The sequence below is a fragment of the Epinephelus moara genome, chromosome 1, assembly GCF_006386435.1.
Source record: "Epinephelus moara isolate mb chromosome 1, YSFRI_EMoa_1.0, whole genome shotgun sequence".
Taxonomy (NCBI): Eukaryota; Metazoa; Chordata; class Actinopteri; order Perciformes; family Serranidae; genus Epinephelus; species Epinephelus moara.
In genome coordinates, this window is record NC_065506.1 from 9940289 (window position 1) to 9962975 (window position 22687).

Below are 22687 nucleotides of genomic sequence, written 5' to 3' on the forward strand. Positions count from 1 at the left end.
CACCTGAAACTTTTCCTACGTGCCAAGCTTGCAGAAGAACTATGGTGGCCAATGCAAAAACACAAATGACCCTATCTAGAGCGAGTGTTTGGTTTGTCCAATCTGGGCTACTGTAGAGACAGCATGGTGGACTCTGTGAAAGAGAACCTGCTTTGTATGTAGATATAAACAGCTCATTCTAAGGTAACAAAAACACAAGGATTCTTAGTTTCAGGTGATTAAGCACAAATGAAGACAGTATACTATTTCTGCCAATATAGCCCCCTGTATCCTACACACTGGAGCTTAACGTAGAGAAGATTGAAATGCCCATCAAAAAGCAACCTTTAAAGCAGTCATTGATAAATGGGTTTTGAAGGATACGTCTCCAATACCAGTACCATCATTATTTGCAATGGCATCAGAATCTAACAAATGCTTACCTTCAAAGGTACTACAAGCATATTCTGAGCTTTTAATATTACTAAATTGAAATAATACAGGCCAACCTCATGAATCCTTTGGTCCACCAGAGCTGTCAGGACATTTTCAAATTAAATGACCTCCAGACACCATTTCATGTTGTTACATAACATATTGTACTGTGTCGTGCCAGGAGAAATATTTATGGAAGTTTTCACTTTTGCTGTGTACGGCACTTGTAATCATTGCACCGGAGCATTACTGTGATCAAGGAAGCATGCTCGCACTGTATGTCTAACTCAATGCAACAGTTCTAATTACTAAAGTAAAGGCGTGTTTAAACACCTTTAATTAAATTATGCTTCACTGTAGCTGTTGCCTCATTGCACAGCTATTTGTCCTTACGTACAAACAAACATGTTTCAGTGTTTACACAAAACTAAATTGTGCTTAATAAGTATTACGTAATAATAAGTATTTCAAAGCTGGACTTAAAAAAAAATAGATAGGAAAGAAAAGATTCAAAGAGATATAAGTTGTGCAGACGGACAACAGGAAGGCAGATGAGGGATAATGAGGGAAGTGTGAACAGGTGGGTGGGGCAGTATGATGATAGGGAATGGTGGGAGCAGGGGTTATTGCAGGTCAGGAGGGAGTGGCAGGGTCTGGAGAATTGGTATGCAGGTAAATGAACAGGCTGCAGGAGGAACGTAGCAAGAATCAGCTAATATTGTGACACTTTGTGCAATAGCTTAACTGTTAATTTATGTTTATTGCTTACAGCCAAGGCTTATAGGGTGTCACCAATGTTTCACTTGTGAGCTTATGAAAATACTGAATAGTCCAAAACCAGGATGTCATTGATAGTTGAAATGAGGAAGTAACCATTGTGCAGCAGCTTCTCATTAAGCTCACATAGAAGTTAGTTGGTTAGTTTTTTTTATGTCTACAGCTGTTAGTCAGATTGTCTTGTACCCTATTGTAAATGAAACAAAATGTTAGTATAAGATCTCGGTTGGAAAGCACAATTGCTTATTATTTACGACTGTTGAGAGTTACAAATGACTGTTATTTATTGATACTGGCTGCTAGCTCACACTTTCTCAACACTGCCAAACTACTGTACATACACTTACTTACTTTGCACTATACAGTATACACTCTCACATACCCATTTATCTTATACGACTGTCCATACTGTTTCTGCTGAACTTTGAGTGATTATATTTAAACCACTGTCTATAGTGTACGCATCAGATCTATAGTGTATACATCTCATTCCAAAGTCATCAAATATCACAGCTTGGTGAGTGATCTCCACACCAGACACCGGCGAGAAAAGCCATCCTTTCATGGCAGTATGATAGGCCGCCAGGTGGTGTCAGTTTATGACACTGCCGGAAAACAACTTAAAGGGATAGTGCATCCAAAAAAGAAAATTCAGCCATTATCTACTAGTTAGAGCTACAGGCTACAATGAGGCTAAAATCAGAGTTCAAATTATGTGTTTCCAAACAACTTTTTATGTCGGGGCTTCAGGACACTTGGATCACTACGAGATATTTTGTGGTTTCAATTATGTGTTTTTGGACGTTTGAATCTGGGGCGCCGTAAGCCTCCATTAGGTGGAGTTGTGTTGCTACCCCCTCTCCCCTGGGATCTCCGGAAGTGTTGTGAGGACTCTAAAACTTCACCTGAGCCTCCCTCGGCATATGGGTGAGTAGATAATGGCTGAATTTTCATTTTTGGGTGCACTATCCCTTTAAGGAGCTAGAAAGTCCCCATGATGCCTGTGGGAAGGGTGCTGGATTGGTCCAACATACACCGGACTTTCAACGAGGAGCCCGGTGTTTGCTTACCTTATAAATGTCCAGTATGTTATGATGTTATTTTTCTAAACCTAAATACGTGCATTTGTTGCATAAGGAAATAAACATAAATTTCAAGGTTTTTAATTGACGTAAGTTTGTTTTGAAAAAGACTGTTTGCATCCAATGAGTAGAAATTGTACATTTCCTGTGAAAACGGAATTGCATTTTGAAAAAACACAATGCATCTAACAGGCATAAATTGACATGGCGTGCCAGGGTACCTAGCACGTCATATGTAAATGTCAAAGTCTACTAAACAGGTGGCAATATTTGATGAGTTGGAGGTGAGAATGTGTTGCATTATTCATATATATCCAGCTGTTTATTCTGTATATTTGTACTCTATACTATATATAACGTTTGTCTTGTACTTACACCTTCACTATATAGCTACATGTACAGCTATGTACAGTATAGCTGCTGCACTTGTTCAGAATATTCATAAAGTGTAAACTGTACATCTAGCATTTTCATATCTTCCTCTACCATTTAGTGTATATTCTATATTTATTCTATACTGTATGTTACTGTTAACTATGTATATACTCTGTCATTGCTCTGCACTTGCTTTGCCCTTCTGGGTAGATGCTTAACTGCATTTTGTTGTCACAGTACCTGTACTCTGTGCAATGACAATAAAGTAGAAGCTTACCTACTCTTATATTATTGCACATCAAAATATGTACATTGAATATTTGACATTTCTTAGACTGAATAAATAATGTAAAGGTTAATAATATACAGCCCTAGAGGCAGGACTTTGATTTCAGGCCAACATTTTTATTTTTTATCAAATGTGCCCCCCGTCTCTTTAAGCGTGTGCCTCCGTCTGGCCCCCCTTTTAAAATGTTCTAGATCCGCTCCTGGTGTACGTACAATTCACTATAAGAGCCTTCCGGCTTCTATAATTTCTTTTTTTAATCTCTTATCAGCAAAGAAATTCATAAAACCCTTCCTCCATCTATGACGACAGATCCCATCTCTCATCCTCGTTAACCAAGTGGCTAGTCTTCTTAATGAGCACTATTAAAGGTAAAGTGTCATTACCACAGCACTCTGTCTATTCATTACAACCATCAATGTCTATTGATGTCTGTCTTCATCTAATCATAGAACTCTTCTGCTAGCACTTGTCTTCATCTATAACCTCCCTCTCACATTACAAGAGATTAATGTCAAATTACTTCCTTTTTGCCACATTCCGTTTTGCTTTTGTATCCCATTGCTCATAAAGCATCACAACTACCAGAGAGGCTGACAGAGATGGAGAGACAGCTTGATGGTAATAAATAGAACCGCTTCATGTAAAGTTCTGATGGAACTTTCTCTTGAGTGAGAGTTTCCAAAGAGGAACACCTTAGAAATTCAATGCAGTTTAGTGAAACAAACTGACTTTTAATCAAATCAATGCATACAAATGGGTCTGTCAATTTGAACCTACAGGTGCTGTCTGGACATCTCCTACAGAGCTTGAGTTTGTTATTTGTAGCTTGTAATTCTGAAGTGAATGAACAGTGTTACTAAACATTCAAGGCAATTCTGGGCAATTGTGAGCACCCATAGGGGGAATCATACGTATGCCTGACTACATACTGTAAGAGGAAAAGGCTGTTTTCCTATGAATAAAAACAGGATTGGAAACTTAAACTCTGAGACATTACTGTATTTAACGTCCTTGGTGTCCTGACAGTCCCCTGTAGGTTATGACCACTCTGGTTTTGCAAGTGCATAATTCTGCAACACCTTTTGAACCACTCTACCTAATTGGCTCTAACAAGTGCAGAGTAACTTTCAAACTGAAGCTGTTGCAAACAGTCATTAGCAACTAGACTTTAAAAAAAAATAGATTTCTAGCCATGGTAGCGGCTCTAAGGATGGCAATGTTGGTCTTTCTGTCCAGACTGAAATATCTCAACAGCTTTAAGATGGAGTGCCAAGAAATTTCCAATACTGTCAAAACTGATGACGCTCATGAAGCCTCATCTGTGCTTTTTGTGCATGTCATTTCCTCTGGCTTACTTATATAATGTTGCAGTCATGATGTGGTTTACAACACTGCATTGACTCAATACTGTGGGGGGTGTGGGGGGCAGAGGGACCCATTTCTCCTGCAGCTATGTTGGGCATCCCCCTGGGAAAAAATCAGTCCCATCACTTAAAGAACATGTTTGCATTGTTTGCTTCTGCAAACCACAGACATATTACATGTGTACGTGTCATCTGTACCATATAAACATTTCTAGTGACAAACTCCTGATTAAATGTATACGAGCTGACTTTGTTATAAGGAGCCGGTTGCACCAACAAGGCTTACACTCGGTCTTAAGCTAAGTCGATCATAACTCACCATTCGAAGTCCTACCTTATAGTTACGCCTGTTGCATCATCTAGGTTTTAACTTTCTTCTCGCTATGACCAAGCAGAAATTTTAAACCTAATCAGGAGCAAGCAGGCATGAAGTCAAGATCTCTGCCATTTCTATATGTCAGCCACCTACAAACAACACAATAGCCACAGACTTTGACCAACATCCCACTTGAGCTTTCCTACTGAAGTCTCCTTTATATCAAGCTAACTTATGAACATGAACATGTCTTGTCCTTAACTTCAGCTTGTTGAATGAGCCACCAAACAAACCAAACAGTTTGACACAGATAATGCCTCTTCTGTGCAGCTCTATTGATCTACGTATCTTGATGTCCAAGAAATTTACTTTTCTTTTTCTCTGATCCTCCATATTAACGTTGCCCCAAATGATAATTAGCTACATATTAACAGCGGGAGAATTTTAACAATATATCCTAGCAACCCATGCACTGCTAGGCCATAGCTAGAGTCACTGGATAGTCACATGAACATGCATCGCTAAGACCGAGCATCGTCAAGATTCGACTGTTTGGTTGGTGCAACTGATGTAGAGTCCTCTTTAAAGACTGGTCTTACCGAAAACTGACTTAGTGGATAGGACCGGTCTTAGTAAAGACCAGTTGGTGCAACTGACTCCAGGATGTGAAGGGGATGGTACATGGCATGCAATGTAGGCTAGATGGCTATCCAGCAGAATGCCACAGCAGACCAACAAACAACAAAACCGGGTGTTTATAGTAAGCCAGCAGGGGTGGCAAAAACAAAAATCCCTGCCACTGTTCAGTTAAACAAGAAACTCAGTAGCTTCATTACCTAGCGTTTATCAAAGTTTGAATAATTTAGGACGTTATGAAGGGACGAAGTTGTTAAAAAGACATCTTTGGTAAATGACTGGATAAAAATAAACACTAATTGAACCTTACAACGATGCTCAAAACACTGAGCCCCAAAAAAACAACTACATGCATGCACTTAATTTGCTTATTTATCAATGCTTCAGATTCAACATCCGCTGATCTACCTTGTTATACTAAGTTCACTCAGTGTGCAAGCAACAAATCACCTCTGGTTGAGTGAACTTGCAAAATAAAATAAAAAAATAAAATAAAAAAAGCAGATGAACTTAGTTTTCAATAATTGTGTGTGGGCTGTGTTTAATGTGAGTTAAATTATGTGTGTGACTAGAGATGTAAGTTCGGGCCTCTCGTCACACATGTCATTACCCCTACGGTAGACTCCATATATAAAAATATGTGTGCGTAATAAGAAAGCCTGATGATAATGTCTGATGCTCAGGATTCTTGTTTATGCAACTCTTCAACCTTGGATACTCATTTGTCCCTCCATCCCCTCAGCGTCTTATTACATGCATCCCCTAATGAAGCAGGAATGGAATTACTGTTTGTTATAGCAGCGGGGGTCTGAGGACTGTCCTGCATAATTGGGAAGTAAGTGGAATAGATATGTGAAAGTGAATAAATAAGCCCAATGTAATTAATGAGGACCAATGATTCGACCGATGATAATTAAATCTGCCGTGTTTTTTAATTTGCATGATTAAGATGTTAGTTAACGTTATGTTGTACCCACGCGTTACAGGTTGTTCATTCTCAAAATGTCAACATATCAGAATTCTCAACACTGCACTTAATTATCTTCAGGAGCTTTAAAACTATCAGCTAAATCAATTAACTTTAATCTGCAACCAATTAAAGTGTGACTTTTAGGAATGCTAATGTGCCACATGCTGTACTTATATCTCGGCCTGCTCAAACACAGACGTCACCCGAAATTCCTCAGCGACTCCAAGCATGGGGGGGATTGGTTATGCACTTTGAATATTGCCTGAACAGGAATACTCAAAGTGTTTAAGCAGTAGAGATATTCCCCTATTTTTTCCTCATACTCAACTCGAATATAAGTTTGATTTTATGCCACATTTTATGATTCAAAAGAGGTCAGGAGTGATTTGCATATTTTGACATTTTAAACAATTCACAGCTCAAAAAAAGGATTTTAAAAACCTGCCTGAAATCAGCCACAGCCATTTTGAAGGAGCCAAATGGAAGGAACCAGCCTGGATATTCAATTGTGCTGTTAATGTTATACTGTCAAATGGAGAGGGCAACACTTGACAATGAAGAACAATGACTATTTCTAAGCCTTTCATGTCCACAAGCCACATGCCTATTGAGTACGGCACTTCTACTGAGATTCTCTGTTTTAATGTTTTGTTGGCCAAGACAGGGGGACAAGGTGAAGAGGAAGAAGGAGAAGACAATTTGGTCAGTTTAGACACAGAGCCATTCCCCCAACCTCCATCTCCCACACCACCCTAACACCTGAACTGCATTGTAACTCACTGATATCGTCATTGTAACCTTTCTGCTGCCCTAATGATTGTAGTAGTAGCCCAAACATTAGTGAGACACGTTTGTGACCGGAGGGAAACTACAATAGTTTCAATCTCTTGATCACCTGGGAAATCCTGAGAGCAGGAAGTGAACGAGCATTGCTCCCAACGGTCCCACTTCCTTTAAAGCTGCAATGTGATTTTTTTTAAACAATAAAATGGTGCCAGATGAGTAAGATATATGACATAGTTCCAGTCCAAATGTGTCTGTGTTAATGCTTCAATAACTGGATCCCAAAAACGCTCCAATATGACCAACAAAATGTGTCTTTTACTTTCCAAAATAAGCCATCATTGTTACTAAAAACTTTTATATGCACGTATTCTGATCTCTATTGGCTTAGGGATTGGTTTAATTTTTTAGGTTTAGGCAACTAAAACTAATTCATTAAAGTTAGGGAAAGATTATGGTCATGGTTTGGCTGCAAATATTATTTGATTTATCAATCAGTCAGCAATGTGATTAGTGATTGATTATTTAAGTAATTATTCCTAGCAAAACTACTATTAATTTTCAGGTTGTAGGTTGTCTGGGATTCACTGTCTTTTCAAGTTTTATGAAATTGTAAACTGAATACATATTTTGGGTTTTGGACTGTTCTGGTCAGACAAAACAAGACATTTATAGGATGTCACCTTGGGCTCTGAGAAATTCTTATTTGCATTTTTCACTACTTTTAACTGGATGATTGAGAAAATAACTAGCAGATGAATAATTAATGAAAATATTTGTTAGTTGTGACCCTAATTTATAAAGTACTTTTTCAACAGAGGTATGATGGTGCTTCACAGTAAAAGCAAACTTCAAACTAATTTCAGTTAATATTTGTATCAAGCTGACCTACCCTGTGTGATCAGCAACACACTGATATATGGTGGAGGCGAACTGTGTAAAGCCTTAAATATAATTAATAGGATTTTGACTTCAGTCCAAGTTGACAGGATGCCAGTGTAACAAAATCAGCACCAGACTGATATGGGAACACTGTGGAGTTGTTGTTGGTAATCATAAAGCATCATTTCAAACTACTTGTAGACATGCTACAGTATCTGGGCTTAAACAAGAAATCACTGCATGACAATAGTCTAGGTGTGAGGAGATAAAACAATTTGAAGTACTGAAAAGATTGGAATATGAAACTGTTTCTTAATTTCAGTTAAGAAACATTTCAACAATGTTTCTTAACTGAAAATAAAAGGACTGAATATCCACATTAAGATGTATTTTAACCAGGAACCTCAAATAACCTCTAGGTTTCTAGGTGATTATTTACATGGCCACAAGGTGTCACTGGTCTGAAAAAATGTAAACATGAACAAGGAGCAATCTCCAAGGCTAAAAAATTAATGAAGCTGGTGCAGATGTGCCAAAAAGTGCACTTCCTCAAATGGCCACTGGAGGCTGGCTCCAAAAGCGAGTCACTTCCCATAGACCTTCATATTAAAATGCCCAACTTTACAGCAAAAATAAACATGTTTACCATCTGGTACAGAAAATGGTTTTAGCCTCTATAGTTAATTTTCCCGTTCATGACAGTTGTGCAGAAGGTGACTTTTTATATAACTAACCTCATTAACTGTTATCAAGACTTAAAGTTATGCAAAATTACGGGTGTGGCCACTTTAAGTGACAGGTGATTGCTGCCTGTTGACAAGATGCAACCACGGCATCAACACTGATTAAGTAACGTAACCATGGTGTAACCACAGATTCACAGAGTATATAGTTTGCCATCACTGTCCCTATTGTGTTTTTTCAGTCAACGAAAGTTAATTGTGATATTTTTGTCACCTAACAAAGTCTTTTCCAGTGTTTGGTCGTGCAAAAAGACCCTTCAAGGAGTCAGATGTTCAGTTTTGCTTGCAAGTAAGTTACGTTCTTTTTTAATGTTTAAAGCCAGTTTTTGCTAACTAAAATTAGCATTAACATTAGTATTATTACAATTTACCATTGCTGTTAGCACACTGTCCCAACCAAGCTAGCAGCTACGTTAAGGTTAACGCCACCATTTCATCCAAACTTGATCACTTCTGGCTCTAAATATCCAAGATAGCGATTGTGGGAGTCCACAAACCAATGGGTTATATAACAGTTGCTATGTCCATTATTTTATACAATCTATGGTTATGAGGAGGTTTCCCTTAAAGGCACCTTTCCAAAGAGGAAATTATTTTGCAGCATTTGCCATGGATAAGCTTGGCCAGCCGTGGCTGTCAAGATGTGGATTGTGGTGACACAGCAGGGGGAATGGAGGGTCTAACCAGCAAGGACAGCAATAAAAGGAAAGTAAAGCAAAGTAAAGAAGGGATATCAAGCTAAAAGCATAGTTTGCCATTGTTGGTTTTCCCAACCTCGGACTGGATTCAATAGAGCCTCATCAAAATGAGTGGTAGGGGTTGAGTCAGAAACTTGGCCAAATGAGGGTGCGGGGGCGGTGGTGGCAGTTGTGGTGGTGGGGTTATTTGCAAAAATGGGTCTTTGATGACATTTACACCTGCCTTAACAGGCTCATATATTGCAACTGAGAATACCCCGGTGTGAATAGCCATAAGAGTGGGCAAGCTTGTGCTTTAAGTAATTGGTCAGTGAACAAATAACATACAAGAAAACCTAAATCAAGCAAAAACATCTCAGAATAGTTGAAGTCCCTGCGGTGGTGACTTGTTGTGCGGAGTCTCAGATGTGGAAGTCAGTGACGCACACTGCAACAGCTCTGTGATTAATACCACTGACAAAGCAGTAACTAATGATCGATTGAGGATGCTTGGATTCTAAAGACCATTTCCCCTTCACTTACTTTGCCTTTTTCAAAGCCATCTGATATTTTGATCACTGGCAGGAGCCATGTCAGTGGAATTAATCACTAATTTAAAGCTGCAACCTTCTCATTTGCACAGAACTCAGCTCACAGGAAGACATTTTGAATGATTAGTTAGTTTTAGATTCACCTCGTGTCAATGGAGCTTTTGCCATACCTTTATAAAAAAAACATGCCAGGAATAACATTTATCCTGTTTTATAACAGTATATATTGTTGTATTTACCATAAATTAAGAAACGTGCTTTGATGCTTTTACTGTATTGTATGTGTGTGACAGAGAGATGGAGATTAGACTGCCCAGCTGACAAACCCCAACCCCTTGTTTTCAAGCGCCACCTTGTACCTCGAAACAGAATTGTAGGCTAGTTGTTGAAAATGTCCCTAACGTAAAGGGACAACCCTTCAAGACCCTGATAAGTCATCAGTATGCTGGTGGTGATTTTTCTTACCTGGGCTACAGGGAGCCTTATGCGGTTGTTCAAACTTAAGTTTCATGCTATCAATCAATCAAACGAGTCATAAAAAAAATAGTGCGTCATTACCATGCAACTAGTGGTGCTCTGCAGTAGAGCTTAGATCGGGCCCAAAAAATCCAGCCCGACCCCACCCGAGCCTGTGCATGTTCTGTCCGAGCCCAGCCCGGCCCGTCCCTTTAACTGTAATTATGAGCCCGAGCCCGGTTTAAACCCAACATTTTAGAATACGAACGTGGACAGTGAAGGCTAAGTCTCGTCTTTCCTTACATTGCAAGCCTTCGACATGTGCCTCTTAAGTGTCGAGGTCCCCGTGTTTTTGCTGTCATATAGGCTACAAGCATCGTGGCCAGTGGGGCTGTCAAGGTCACACACACACACACACACACACACACACACACACACACACACACACACCCCCAGGTGTGATAAGTAGTTGTTTCCATAGCCTAGGTCTATTATGGGAAGCCCGACCCATCCGAGCCTGAGGATAGTGGCAGGAAATTACGACATCGGGTCTGGGTCGGGTTCGGGCTCAGGCAGGGAATCTAAGCTTTACTCTGTAGGCTCACGTTACCAAACCTGCCAGTCTGCACTGATAAAGCAGGAACGATAACAAGTGCAACAACTTCACCACTGGTCATTAATTACATTTTGGGCATCATGTGCCATCAAATGGTAGGAATGCGCTAAGGAAATATGTGAAAATGCAGGACTGTCATACACAAATCAGCTATAACATTGGAACGTTAGCTAGCATGCTAGTTAGCTACCAAGGCATCAGCATACAAACAATTGTCTTAAAGAAACAATACAGTGAAACAACTTTAGACTAAGATAAAATGGTTACTATGGTTTTTAAATTTTTATTAACGAAGAAAATACATTTGTGGGTTTTTTCACAAGACCTGTGGTGTGTCTCAAATCACATCTTTCTGTTAGTACACTTCTATGTAGTAATTACTACTATGTAGGCTACTCATTGGCGTAGTGCGCAAATTTCGACAGGGTAGTGTTGTCTCAAACCAAACACGGCTGTTGCGCACTCACCAGAAATGACGACCACAAATTAGCTGGTTAGCTAACTAGCATTAGCATTGGCGTTATCATTTGTGGTGCCAAATCATTATAGACTGCTAAATTAACCCAATAAACATACTGCTGGCTTATACCCGACAACAGTATAGTGGTGCATAGTGCAAAAAACAAGCGTAGTCGCACAATCCTCACCGCTATTTCCAGTTTGAAAAGTAGTCCCTCCCCTTCCGCTACGTAGCGAAAAGTGTCTATAGTTCCACACTCAACTTTTTGACCGTTTTGAGTGCACCATCCGGGTACTCATAGTGCACTGCATTTTTCCATACTTCTCAATGTGAACGCACTTATGCACTCAAAATAGTAAGTGTAAGTACAGAAGTACGCAATTTGAGACACAGCATTGGTTTCATGTATGCCTGTGAAAAACCTCTGTGTGGAGGGCCATGTTGCCCTTACACCTCGCCCTACCCTTCTATCCCAGCAAGAATCAGGATGCCCTACCCTTATACATGAACACGCAAAATGAAGGGGTTAAAGAAAAGTAGTAGGTTCAATTTAGATATTGGATTGGGCCAAAAACACCTGTACTCCAAACCACTAATGCGGTAGTTGTACAATAGGTGTCTCCAAGACTGCATTGTGCCATGATGACACACACAGACTCACAAGGTAAAAACAATACTACCCACTGTTATGTCATGCCAACAGAATGAACTACTGCCATGTGTTGTTTTGCTGTTTATTTAGTGTTATACCATACCAACAGATTCAACTACTGTAGTGTCTTTTTTGTTTTTTATTTACTCAAACATACAGAGTGGTTTTGAACGAAGCCTCCCTGGGGTAGTCCTTTTTATACATTTAACTCTATCCACACACACACACACACACACACACACACACACATCTGATATGTGCCTGTCAATGAAATCTTCATTCATATGGAGCAAGAGCAACATGGCTCAACATTTACAGCCTAATGTATTATGCAGCAGAAGCTTTTAAAAAAGATGATTGGAGAATTCCCATCTGAAACGCAGCTGCAACATCAAAGCGTGAGAGGGAAGAAAATTAAATGGTACAGAAATAAATAATGGTAGACTTGATGTCTTTGCTAATTGGGATCTCTGGCACTTGGGTCAAAAGGCCTCCACCAGGCAAAGCCTAAGAGGAACAACTCTGTTGTGCTAAGGTGGTAAGGTACAATAACATGTTGTGTTGGCAGACTCTCACCCTCTGACTCACTGAATATGCAAACATGCACTTGAGCACTTCAGGTTTGAGGCAGTGGGAATGTGACGCTATCGTTGGAACAAAGGGACTTTAATACTCGATGGGCTGGAATGAGTTTCATAAAGAGACTCTCACTGCTGGAAAAAAAGCCATGTGTGTCAGAGCTGGTGTCAGACACTGACCATCCTCTCCTGCTGTAGCTACTAATGAAGGCTGCTCCCCAAAGGCCTGCTCTGCTGCTGCCAAGTAGCCGGACAAACACTAGAGGGCTCTCTCCATGGACAGCAGCATGGGCCCCCTCTGCTGTCACTCATAACTGCACTCACACACACAAACACACACATTCAGCTATGCAATGATGAGCATGACCTTTTCACTAACTGTCTCAATAAGACCTGTGTAACGCTTTCCCTGCTTCTTGTCTTTTAATAATGGGGTTTTTATTTTTTTACGCACTGATACGTTCATGTGCCAAGAATGCAAATAAACTGAAGCATTAAAGTTTCAGTTTAAGGGGCGATAGGAAGCAGTGCATGACTTGAATAGTTTTACTTTGTGCCAACAGGGCTGCAATGTGTGTGTCCATCTGTTCGTTGCTTAACCCTATCAAATGACAGTGTAAATGAGCAGCCTCGGTTTCGTTTCACTAATCGCCTGGCCTATTTCATTTCACTAATAACCGAGAGAAGTGAGGGTCAACTCGTGCGTCGCCGCCTCAGCAAAGAGAGAAGAATATAGAGGGGGAAAATACAGTAATGAGGAGATTTTACCTGCGCGCACCTATGTGATATCTACAGCTACAGTGCAGCCGGCAATTTGAGACGATAACCTTTGCGCGTCAGTGCCTGGGCAGAGCGGCATGCATTCATTTGTGCGCCTGTTGACCCGGCTCCTCATCAACCCAATGAGCGCCGTGGAGGGGAGGCTCTCTTCGCCACCGTGCATCTCTCCTCCATCTCCTCCTCACTTTTCCAGTCGGCCAGCAAGCCTGTCGGAGCTCTTAACTACAACCCCAACACTGTCACTCCGCCTTGACAAACTGCAGGAAGGATTTCTAGCCTCTCCGCGTTTTGCTCGTTTTCCCACCGCCTCGAATGAAACGCATTGGACTTTCTTTTGCGTATTTTGAAGGAGGAAAAAAAATGGTGCAGCAACGGAAAAGGATGCAAGTCTCACTAGTAAGTATAGCCCGCCACCATGATATATAAACCTAACAGGTATTACTGATTTACACTGGTGTTTAGTGGCGGGGGTTTCACAGGACTTCTCACAGCCCCTTTCACCACCGCGGGGATACAGTCATTTTTTTTCCCGGCACGGAGCGACAGAGCCACAGAAAGGTCTGCAACTTAGACTACCTTCTTTATTCACATTTCACTCGCCTGTGCCGCCGTATAAGTCGCACACATGATGCCTGCATGTGGTTTATTTCCCGTAAATCGGACTGCTTATGCGCTCTAGTGCCACATTTGGTGCACTGAGCAGGGCTGACTGGAAACAATGTGTCCTCAAAGGGTAAAACTTCAGAGAGAGAGGGCGAATTTGGGTGATCGGGGTACGTGCTGCAGACTATTGCAGAGGCGTTCAAAGGCAAGTGGTTCAAACTTTGTGGGTTTATTCTCGGATTATTTTTTTTCCGCCGGCTGACTGGAAATTGAAAAATGTATTGCTCTTGTGTACCTTGGACAGCTCCTCCGCTGCCGGCGCTCGGTTTGCGGCTGAGCTGTCTGGACCGGCTGCTTTTCTGGCGGGGAGCTGTCCTACCCCCGTGGTGCTGAAAACCTCCTGCTTAGTCACGCACCACAGTGACTTAAAATGCATTTAAAAAGAGAGGGGGGGAAAAGGCACAATTTCCCGTCTGTTATTTATGGTTAAATTCTACATGATCTATAATTATGTATTTTAACAGGTTTATATTCTCCTCTTTATGTGTTTCCCCTCTCTCCTTTATTAACCTTGCTCCTGCATCTTTTTGTCTCCGGGCACTATATAGTTGCAGAATGTCACAGTAACTCGGATCACTCCACACTTTATGATATTGCAGTTGGCTTCAGGTGGAATACGCTACAGTTTTTATTGTCCTTGGGATTGCATTCCTGGAGCCACAAAGCGTACGACCACAGCGGCACAGCGTGTGTAGTAAAAGTTACCAGAACTAACACTGACACTGTGCTGAAAGCAAGCCATTCCGGGCTGTGATAGCATGTCCACCTGCATCAGTTTTATCTGAGGACAACTCAAAGCCAACCGTTTGCTTTTTTCACCCCTTTTTGGTTTTGCATTGTGGTCAACAATGCACAGCAGTGTGCTGAACACTGAAGCGACTGAGCAGGTTAAATGGACGGTAGAGCTGTTTTTGATTGAAGGGCGAAATTCACATCAGGCTGCATCCTCTCTGTGTCACTGTTGTAATTAATTTGCTTAATTTATCAGTCTTTCTGTGTTAAAAAAAAGTTAATGCCCATGTTGATTGGGAAAAAGCAGCTCTAGTGTGATATAACATATTTGATCCAATGATTAAAAAGCGCCTCTAAATACCTAAACATCTTCACAACTATCTCATCTGGATTGCTATGATATCAGTGAGCTGCAGCGCTGTTGACACTGTAGCGCTCACCTGCAGCCACCCCCTCTATCCAAAGCTTACACTGCTGCATGCATGCATGGCACGGGTGTTTAACGACTGCAGCCTATAACAATGTTTCAGCCCAAAATGTAATTGTGAAAACAGTAATCACAAAGCTCATGTAATTGCTCAAAATCTTTCCAGGATAATCCCCAGAACAACAGATTAAAGCAAGGCAATCTGATGTTGTGGGCTGAATAGCCTCAGAGTACAGACATACCCATTTGTTGTTCAATTGGAGCAGCATCATATGAAAACAAGATTGCAATAAAGGGTCATGGCTGCTACAGATGGATCATGTGTAATGATGAAGTCACATTCTTTTCTTAAATTAGAATTTTCTTCCTGTTTTGCAAAACCTATTTTTTTTTAAATATTTATTATGCTTGCCTTAGAATAGTTTTCTCCTTCACCCTCATTCTCTCTGTCTCGTCTGATTTTCTCAAATGTTTATTTGTCTCTGTTTTCTCATCCCTGCCTCCCTCTTTCTTCCCCCCTCCTCCTGACAACTCCTCATAAGACTAAAAGACAACTAACAAACAACTGTGATTGCTCCCTTACAGGTCTCCCCCTCGGAATAACGCCAAATGGATGCTGCGCTGAGCTCCTCACCCCCTCACCAACTGCTATGGAGGCATGCCAAGCCATGCAAGTGACCTTTATCACACCATGAATGCAAGCTCCGCCGTTCAAAGAGGACACAAGTAACCTTTTCTTGTTATCTAAGAAGGAGCTGTTGATCTGAAGAGAGGAGCTGGAAACGAGAGTGAGAGAGAGAGAGGCCGGGAGAGAAGAGACTCGTAAAGCAAACAAAAACAAAAACAAAACAAAAACACACAACGACAGGATGCCAAAGCGGTCCGAGGAGATGCTGGTGGATCTGTGGATGTCCTTGCTGCTGGTGTGGATTACTTGTGTTCCCTGCGTGACTATGACTCCTATCATGGGCCCGTCCAAAAGTACACAAACTGGTGGGTCCGCAGCGGTGGCGAGCGGTCCTGGCGAAGGACAAAGATTACTGAGCCGCGCCAAGAGAGGATGGGTTTGGAATCAAATGTTTGTGCTGGAGGAATTTTCTGGACCCGATCCAATTCTAGTTGGCAGGGTGAGTGCTGTGATTGTCAGCATTATATTAAGCTCGCTTATCGTGTGGAAACATTAATTCGGCCATTTGAATGCTCCCTCCATTTTTTTCTCCCTTCCCATGGGCAGTGGGAGGGTTTTGGTTGTCAAGGGGAGGCAGAGATACGGGGGACAAGAGAGGGGGGGGCATGGAATGCTTTTGGAAATAATTAAACTCTCATCAAATAATGGTGGCAACATTTTTGCTGTGTTGGATGTCCTTGAAATCCGAGATACTGTTAAGCAGTCAGATTGTTGTTACGTCTTTCTCTCAATCACATTTACTATTTTCCACACAAAATACAGATGCATAAGAAAGTCTCTTTATTTTAATCCCCTACTTTCACTCACATCCATTTCTTCCCGTAAAGCCATGATTGAATTTGAATTGTGCCTAACATAAGAGAGGGTTATTTTAGTTTAGGGTTTTTTTTTTCCATTGCAGCTCTATAATGAACAGAACTGCGGGCTGATCCTGCGGCTAAGGGCCACCTGCTCCCTGGCCTGTGTGGAAGTGTCAGGCAGGTTTCAGGGGAGGGGAAGGCTGCTGGCCAGCCCGGCCAAAGCAGCTTGTTCACAGCTCATTGCTGGGACTCACCTGGGGAGAGTCAGCCTGGCAGCCACGCTCGCTTCCCTCCCCCAGAATATCACCCAGCCACTCTGGCATGGACAGCAATGCATGCCATCAAGCATATTTGATCTTGCTCGGTAATAGCTTTTGCAAACAGTGTTGTGGTGCCTAATATTTGATAATTGGTGGGTATGCCTTTCTTGTTTGTGACATATTGCCATTGTAGTGCACTGAATTTTATTTTTCAGACATGGCACCTGACAGCACTGAAGCAAAAAAAAAAAAAAGCTGTTGTTACACAAGAAAAATAAGTCACTTGTGGTCCAAGAAACTACTTTAAATTTCACTCCCTCTTTTTTTTTTCGTCTTCTATCCGGAGCATTGTCATATGGCTGCATCAATTAAACATTTGCCACCATGTGGGATTTGCACCTGTGTTTTCTAAATACCATACGAACACAAAAATGCTGTTAAGTGATGCATTAATTTTTCAAGCGAGTCAATTAGGCAGCCTCTGCTGGATTCGACAATGGCTGCTCGTCAGGAAACAAACAAGCACTCATCGGAGCCACAGTGACCATCCGTGAGCTCGGAAATTAAAAGTTAGAGCTCAGCTGTGAGTTATTGAGCATCAAAGATTTGACATAACACCGGTTATACATCTAGAGGGATTTTACATGAAAATGGCAAGTAAATAAATAGATAAATAAATAAATGAATAAATAATGTCACTTGAGAGTGAGAGGACATTTAATGATGACGAACGTGGGGTTGTGATTCATAACTCCAAGCTCACACACTCTCGCCTTGAATGCCATGCTGTGTGCCTGTGGTCTGAGTGTGAAATGCTGCTCGGATTGGTGGCATAAAATCAAGTTGTGTTACTGGTCATGAGGGATGCTTCCTCTCAAGGCCTCGGTTAATGCTTTGCAACAACTTGACTGTATGATAGGTTCGTCATAGGTTTAAGCATCTGCCTGTTGAAGGACATTCAAGGATCGGGCGCAGGGTAGGGGGGCAGCTCAGGGTGAAGAAGAACTCGGCTTGCCTTTTGCGAGGTGATGATGATGGGTTGCGTTCACTGCAAGGTTAAGTGCTCATGACTACGCCTGGCAGAGCTAAGATAAGTTCTATGTTAAACCAAGATGGCACTGTATTGGTTGAAGACGATAAATCTCTCTCCCTCTTAGTCCTTTTTCTTCCCCTTTCTCTGTGTTTCTCACGCTTAATTAAAAAATGAATCAAATGGGTGGGAGGTGTGATTCAAATGGGTCATACAGCTCTCTGTGTGTTTTGCACAATTTCCTCCACTGCGTGTGAGGCCGCCTGCATCTGTGGTTGTGGGCCTATTATCAAGGAAGTCCAGGCCAATATTGGACTCTTTCCATCCCATAGTTTTTTATTGCTGGGTGCACTCTGAGGTTTAATTATATGTGCATCCCCAATCTGCAATCCCCTCAACTACACCAACACTGCGAGGGAGAGTGAGAGATAGTGTTTGTGAGAGGGACAGAGAGAGATTGCGCCATCGATTTTTAACGGTGTGTCATTCTCGGTGTTCTCTCTCGGCAGAGCATAAGCGCAGGAAAGCAAGGGAGGAGGTATAGAGGAGGCGGAGGTGTGGAAGAGTGAGAAGGACGGCCACAAGGCGTGACAGCACCCTTCCCTTTTGCTGTTCTTCTTCAGCGCATCGTTTCTTGACATTGTGATTCACTGAGCGGCGTGTTCGTCAGCCCCCGTCAGTCCCGTCGGCGTCGGGGAGCAGACATGCAGTACCTGTTAAAGTGAAGCAGGGGAGACAGCTGTGAAAGCTTGTTGCTCGGCTGTAGCTTAAAACGAACACGGTGTTGGAAGGGATTTTAGGATTACTCATCATGAGCCAGGGACGGTTCAGAAATAACCCGTCATTAAGAATAGAAATAGGCAAATGGAGTGTGAAGGTAGATAGGCTTGAACGTATCGCTCACACGGACTGAGCTAGGGGACGTGCGTTCGCTCATTGTTGACAATGAGTGGGAGATGCCACTTCAGCGAGTAAAGACTCTTATGTAGGCCATTGGGAGGCAAGCAGAGGGTACTTTTAGGTAAAGCAGCTCTTGATTTACCATTGCACAGCCATAGTGGAAAAGCCTGGGTTTTAAAATAAAATGATACTTCTTTTGTGTATAAGGTTGTTGTAATCTCGTTGAAGATCTTTCTTCATTTTGGCACGCGGCCTATCTAAACCTTCTGCAATGTCAGCCATGTTTCCCTCCTCTTCAATCAAAGCTTTTTTAATTATTCAAACATACAAAGAAGCAACTCAATTACACCCGGCCATTAAAGGCAAAACACTGCCTTAGAACAAAAGACAAACAGTGAACAAATTGCTGTGTTTGCACCAAAGAGAAATCAGAATTCTTTCCTTTGTAGTGTAAGGCAGATTGATGGCAGTTAGCGCCGGAATATCTAACAGCCTTAGACATAACTTTTCCAGACTCCTTTACTTCCCGGCGATCACTTAGCATACAGTGTGCTAGGATTGATAATGATGGATCCCAGTCTGTCGAATTGTAGCGCAGATGTGGTAAATTGACTGATCCCTCGTCCCATTGTCCAACGCTTTTATCCACCCACGGCATTGTGTGTGTTTTCGCACAAAGAGAATTGATAATCAACCATTAATATTCATCAATTCAGCCTGAACTGCAAGATTGCAAGGACTGACAGTGATACAGAAAAGAAAAGAAAGGCTTTGATTATTGATTCAGCAAAGAAAACGGATATGTCCGGGAGAAAAAATAGCTTTGTCTTTGTGTGTGTGTGTGTGTGTGTGTGTGTGTGTGTGTGTGTGTTTGTGTGTGGTGAGGGAAAGAAACACAAGCTTCATTCTTCCAAACAAGCTGTTTGACAGGATTCCCAACAAGAAGGGCCATGGTAGTATCAGATCGGTAGTGTAATAGAAGTCTGCAGGGTGTTTGGCTGGAAGCAGAGGTGATATTCTGTAATATAAGTGATGTTTGCTGTGTTCCCCTCAAAATTGAAGACCCTTTTCTTGTAGTGACTTGTCTGAAATGGTTTAATCCTTCTTTCTTGTTTTCCCCTTTAGAGGTACATGCAGGTGATACTGATAAGAGATCAGGGCTTGGATTCATTGGTTCGATGTGCTCCTTGAAAAGAGGTGCCTTTAATATGTATTTATTTATTTACTGAATGGTATATCTGATAAAGTGGGATTTTCCTAGCTCACAATGATACAAGATTACTTCTTTTTTCTCCATCTGCTTACCCCCTCCACCTAGACCTCAGTAAACCATCTTTATCTAGGATGGTTTCCCGAATTCAATTCAGAACTTTTTGTTGCTTTTGTTGCTTTCTGCACTTTGGAGAGCCAGTACAAGATGTGGGACATCAGTCTATAAATACTGATACGAGCTACTTCTGCTCGGCTGGATTGCCTCTCTCTGTCTCTGTCCCCCCCACCTCCACCTCCACCCCTCTTTCTCTCTTTCTGTGACGGGGTGATTATGGAGAGAGTGACTCTTGAGCCCAAGTAAGCTTGCCTCCAGGGCCGATGGGGTGTGGACATTGTTAAAATTTCTCCAAGTGTTTGGCTTCGGCGATGCGAGGAAGCGAGGCAAAGCTAAGGCGAGATTGAGTCCTGAATGCGGCTGCTGGATCAGCCCGAGACTCCTTGGTCCTGCCAGAGGCCCTACTGTTGCTGGTTTTACAGTGGATCAAAGGTTGATCCCCTTTCTTGACGGAGTCATGCCGATGTGGCGTTTGATTAGCGAGGACCCCCCCCCCAACTTAATCTGCAATTACTCCGGCTCCAACAATTGAGCGGATATCTGGCTCTGCCTTTGATGGATGGATGAGGAGTGGGAGTTAACGAGAATATTAGCCGAATTATTGCCATTGATTGATAGCCATTATGACACATAAATTACAAGCATTGGCTCGGGTATAATAAATTCTGAGATATAGCCCAAATTAGACACAGGTTCTGATGCCATAGTGAGAGGGGTGCATCAGAAAGCTGTCATTAAATCCAGGGAAAGGAAAGCCCATCAATGTTTGTTGGACTTCATTTCATTCCATTTGGGTTCTCACACCCACAACAGCTCCTGGAATACAGCTCTGTAATCTCTCCTCAGGCAGCACCACAAAGATCCGTATTGAGCTGCAGTCTAGCAGCAGCTCCTCTGTCTCTCAGCCCTTAGATCTCCATCCCCTCCTCTTGTGTAATTTAGAAAAAAACATGCTAACATCCCTCTGTCCTCTGCTTCTACCTCCTTTTCCCTGCTCTGTTACCACGCTCCTCTCTCTCCCCGAGGCTCACCTGTACAGTATATCACTAATGCCGGCAGGGCCATTATATCAATGGGCCATGGTCACAGTCTCCCTCTTCCTTTCCAATCTCTCCCTCTGTCTGTCCCTCCCGGTCTGTAATAAAACACTGGGCCCAGCGGTGGCTCTGATAGAGCTGTGGGATCACATTAGTGCTGCCCTCCAAGAGCTTGACAGGTTGTCTATGGCTTTGTGTTGTCGTCCCGGTTCCCATTAACAAGCTGCGTATGTGTATGTGCATGTGTGTGTCGTACAGTAGTCCATTCGGCAGTGTTATGGACTAAAATGAGATGAGCAGACACAGGCTTCGATGGAGTATATTTAGACATGAGGGTTACGTGTGCAGCAGTAAATACAGTGTGTCCGTGTAGCTTTATAGCTGGTGTATCTTTGCAAACATTTGCCGGAGTGTCGGCGGAGTCATATTTATGAAAGATTTCTCTCTAAACTGCTGGATATGTGTTCTAAGCAGAAATTGCAGTCGGAATTCTGTGGTATTTCAAATTTACTGGTGACCTCATCCTCACTGGCATTATTGCTTTTAAAGCAAACGTATCATCATTGCTTGTGCCTTAAATGTTATTGCCAAGTCATTTTACCAGCCTTGCACCATTGGCAGATGTGTCATTTTTGAAATATCACTCACTCTGTTTCCCTCTTTGTGTCTTTCTAAACACACCCACACGTATAAACATGAAGCACACACAGCTCTGTCTCTCCTTTAAGGTGTACCTGGCGACCGCAGTGCATTAAATCACACACTGTATTTTCTCCCTGTGTATTTCCATAAGGGAGCAGAAATCATGTTTCAGTTCAGTGTATCGTAAGGAGGCACATGACGCGTCTCGTCCGCGATCCCTGGAAGCTCTCTTGTGTACATGCATCAGCTGCAATTATAATTTAACAGGAAAGCACATCCATTCACACGGCTTCAGAGTCCCTGAGCAAAATAACAAGCTTGCTGCTATCACTCACATCTGTGGCTCAGCGTGATTAAATCCATGTTGTACAGTGAGTAGCTCACGCGGGGGCCACTTTCCTGAGCTTCTACATCAGTGCTAATTCACAGCAAATGGCCCCTTTATGGTTTCACCTTGGACTGCGTCGCTGCGATTAGCTCTCTCCCACGTCAGTGTTTGCCAGTCAACGGTGTCAAACTCTTCCAGTGGAAATCTAGAAAAGCCCCCTCCTCTCATTAGGTCCAACACTCCCCCAGCCTCCTCTTAACTGCTTTCCCTCCCCTCTCCCTCTCATCTCCTCCTGCCTCCCTCACACTCCCTGGCTCACCGGGCCTGGCCTGGGTTGGCTGTGCGGAGGTGGAGCGCTTAGCAGGCTAAATCATCTGGCACTCTGCCTTGAACTTTGCACTAACTAATTTATAGGAATTAAAGCGGTTCACCTCAAAACGCTTGGCTCGTGT

The 22687-nt window shown here is 42.2% G+C and overlaps 1 protein-coding gene across 2 annotated transcripts in view; it reads left to right on the forward strand.

The window, feature by feature from the left end:
* Nucleotides 1-13381: 13381 nt before the first annotated feature.
* cdh8 (cadherin 8) overlaps nucleotides 13382-22687 on the forward strand; it is a 119481-nt gene continuing 110175 nt past the window's right edge. For both annotated transcript variants that reach the window (XM_050050178.1, XM_050050188.1), the window contains exons 1-2: nucleotides 13382-13797; nucleotides 15809-16350. In XM_050050178.1, the coding sequence (XP_049906135.1) occupies nucleotides 16093-16350 (258 nt within the window). In that variant the 5' untranslated portion in view covers nucleotides 13382-13797; nucleotides 15809-16092. The remainder of the gene's footprint in view (nucleotides 13798-15808; nucleotides 16351-22687) is intronic.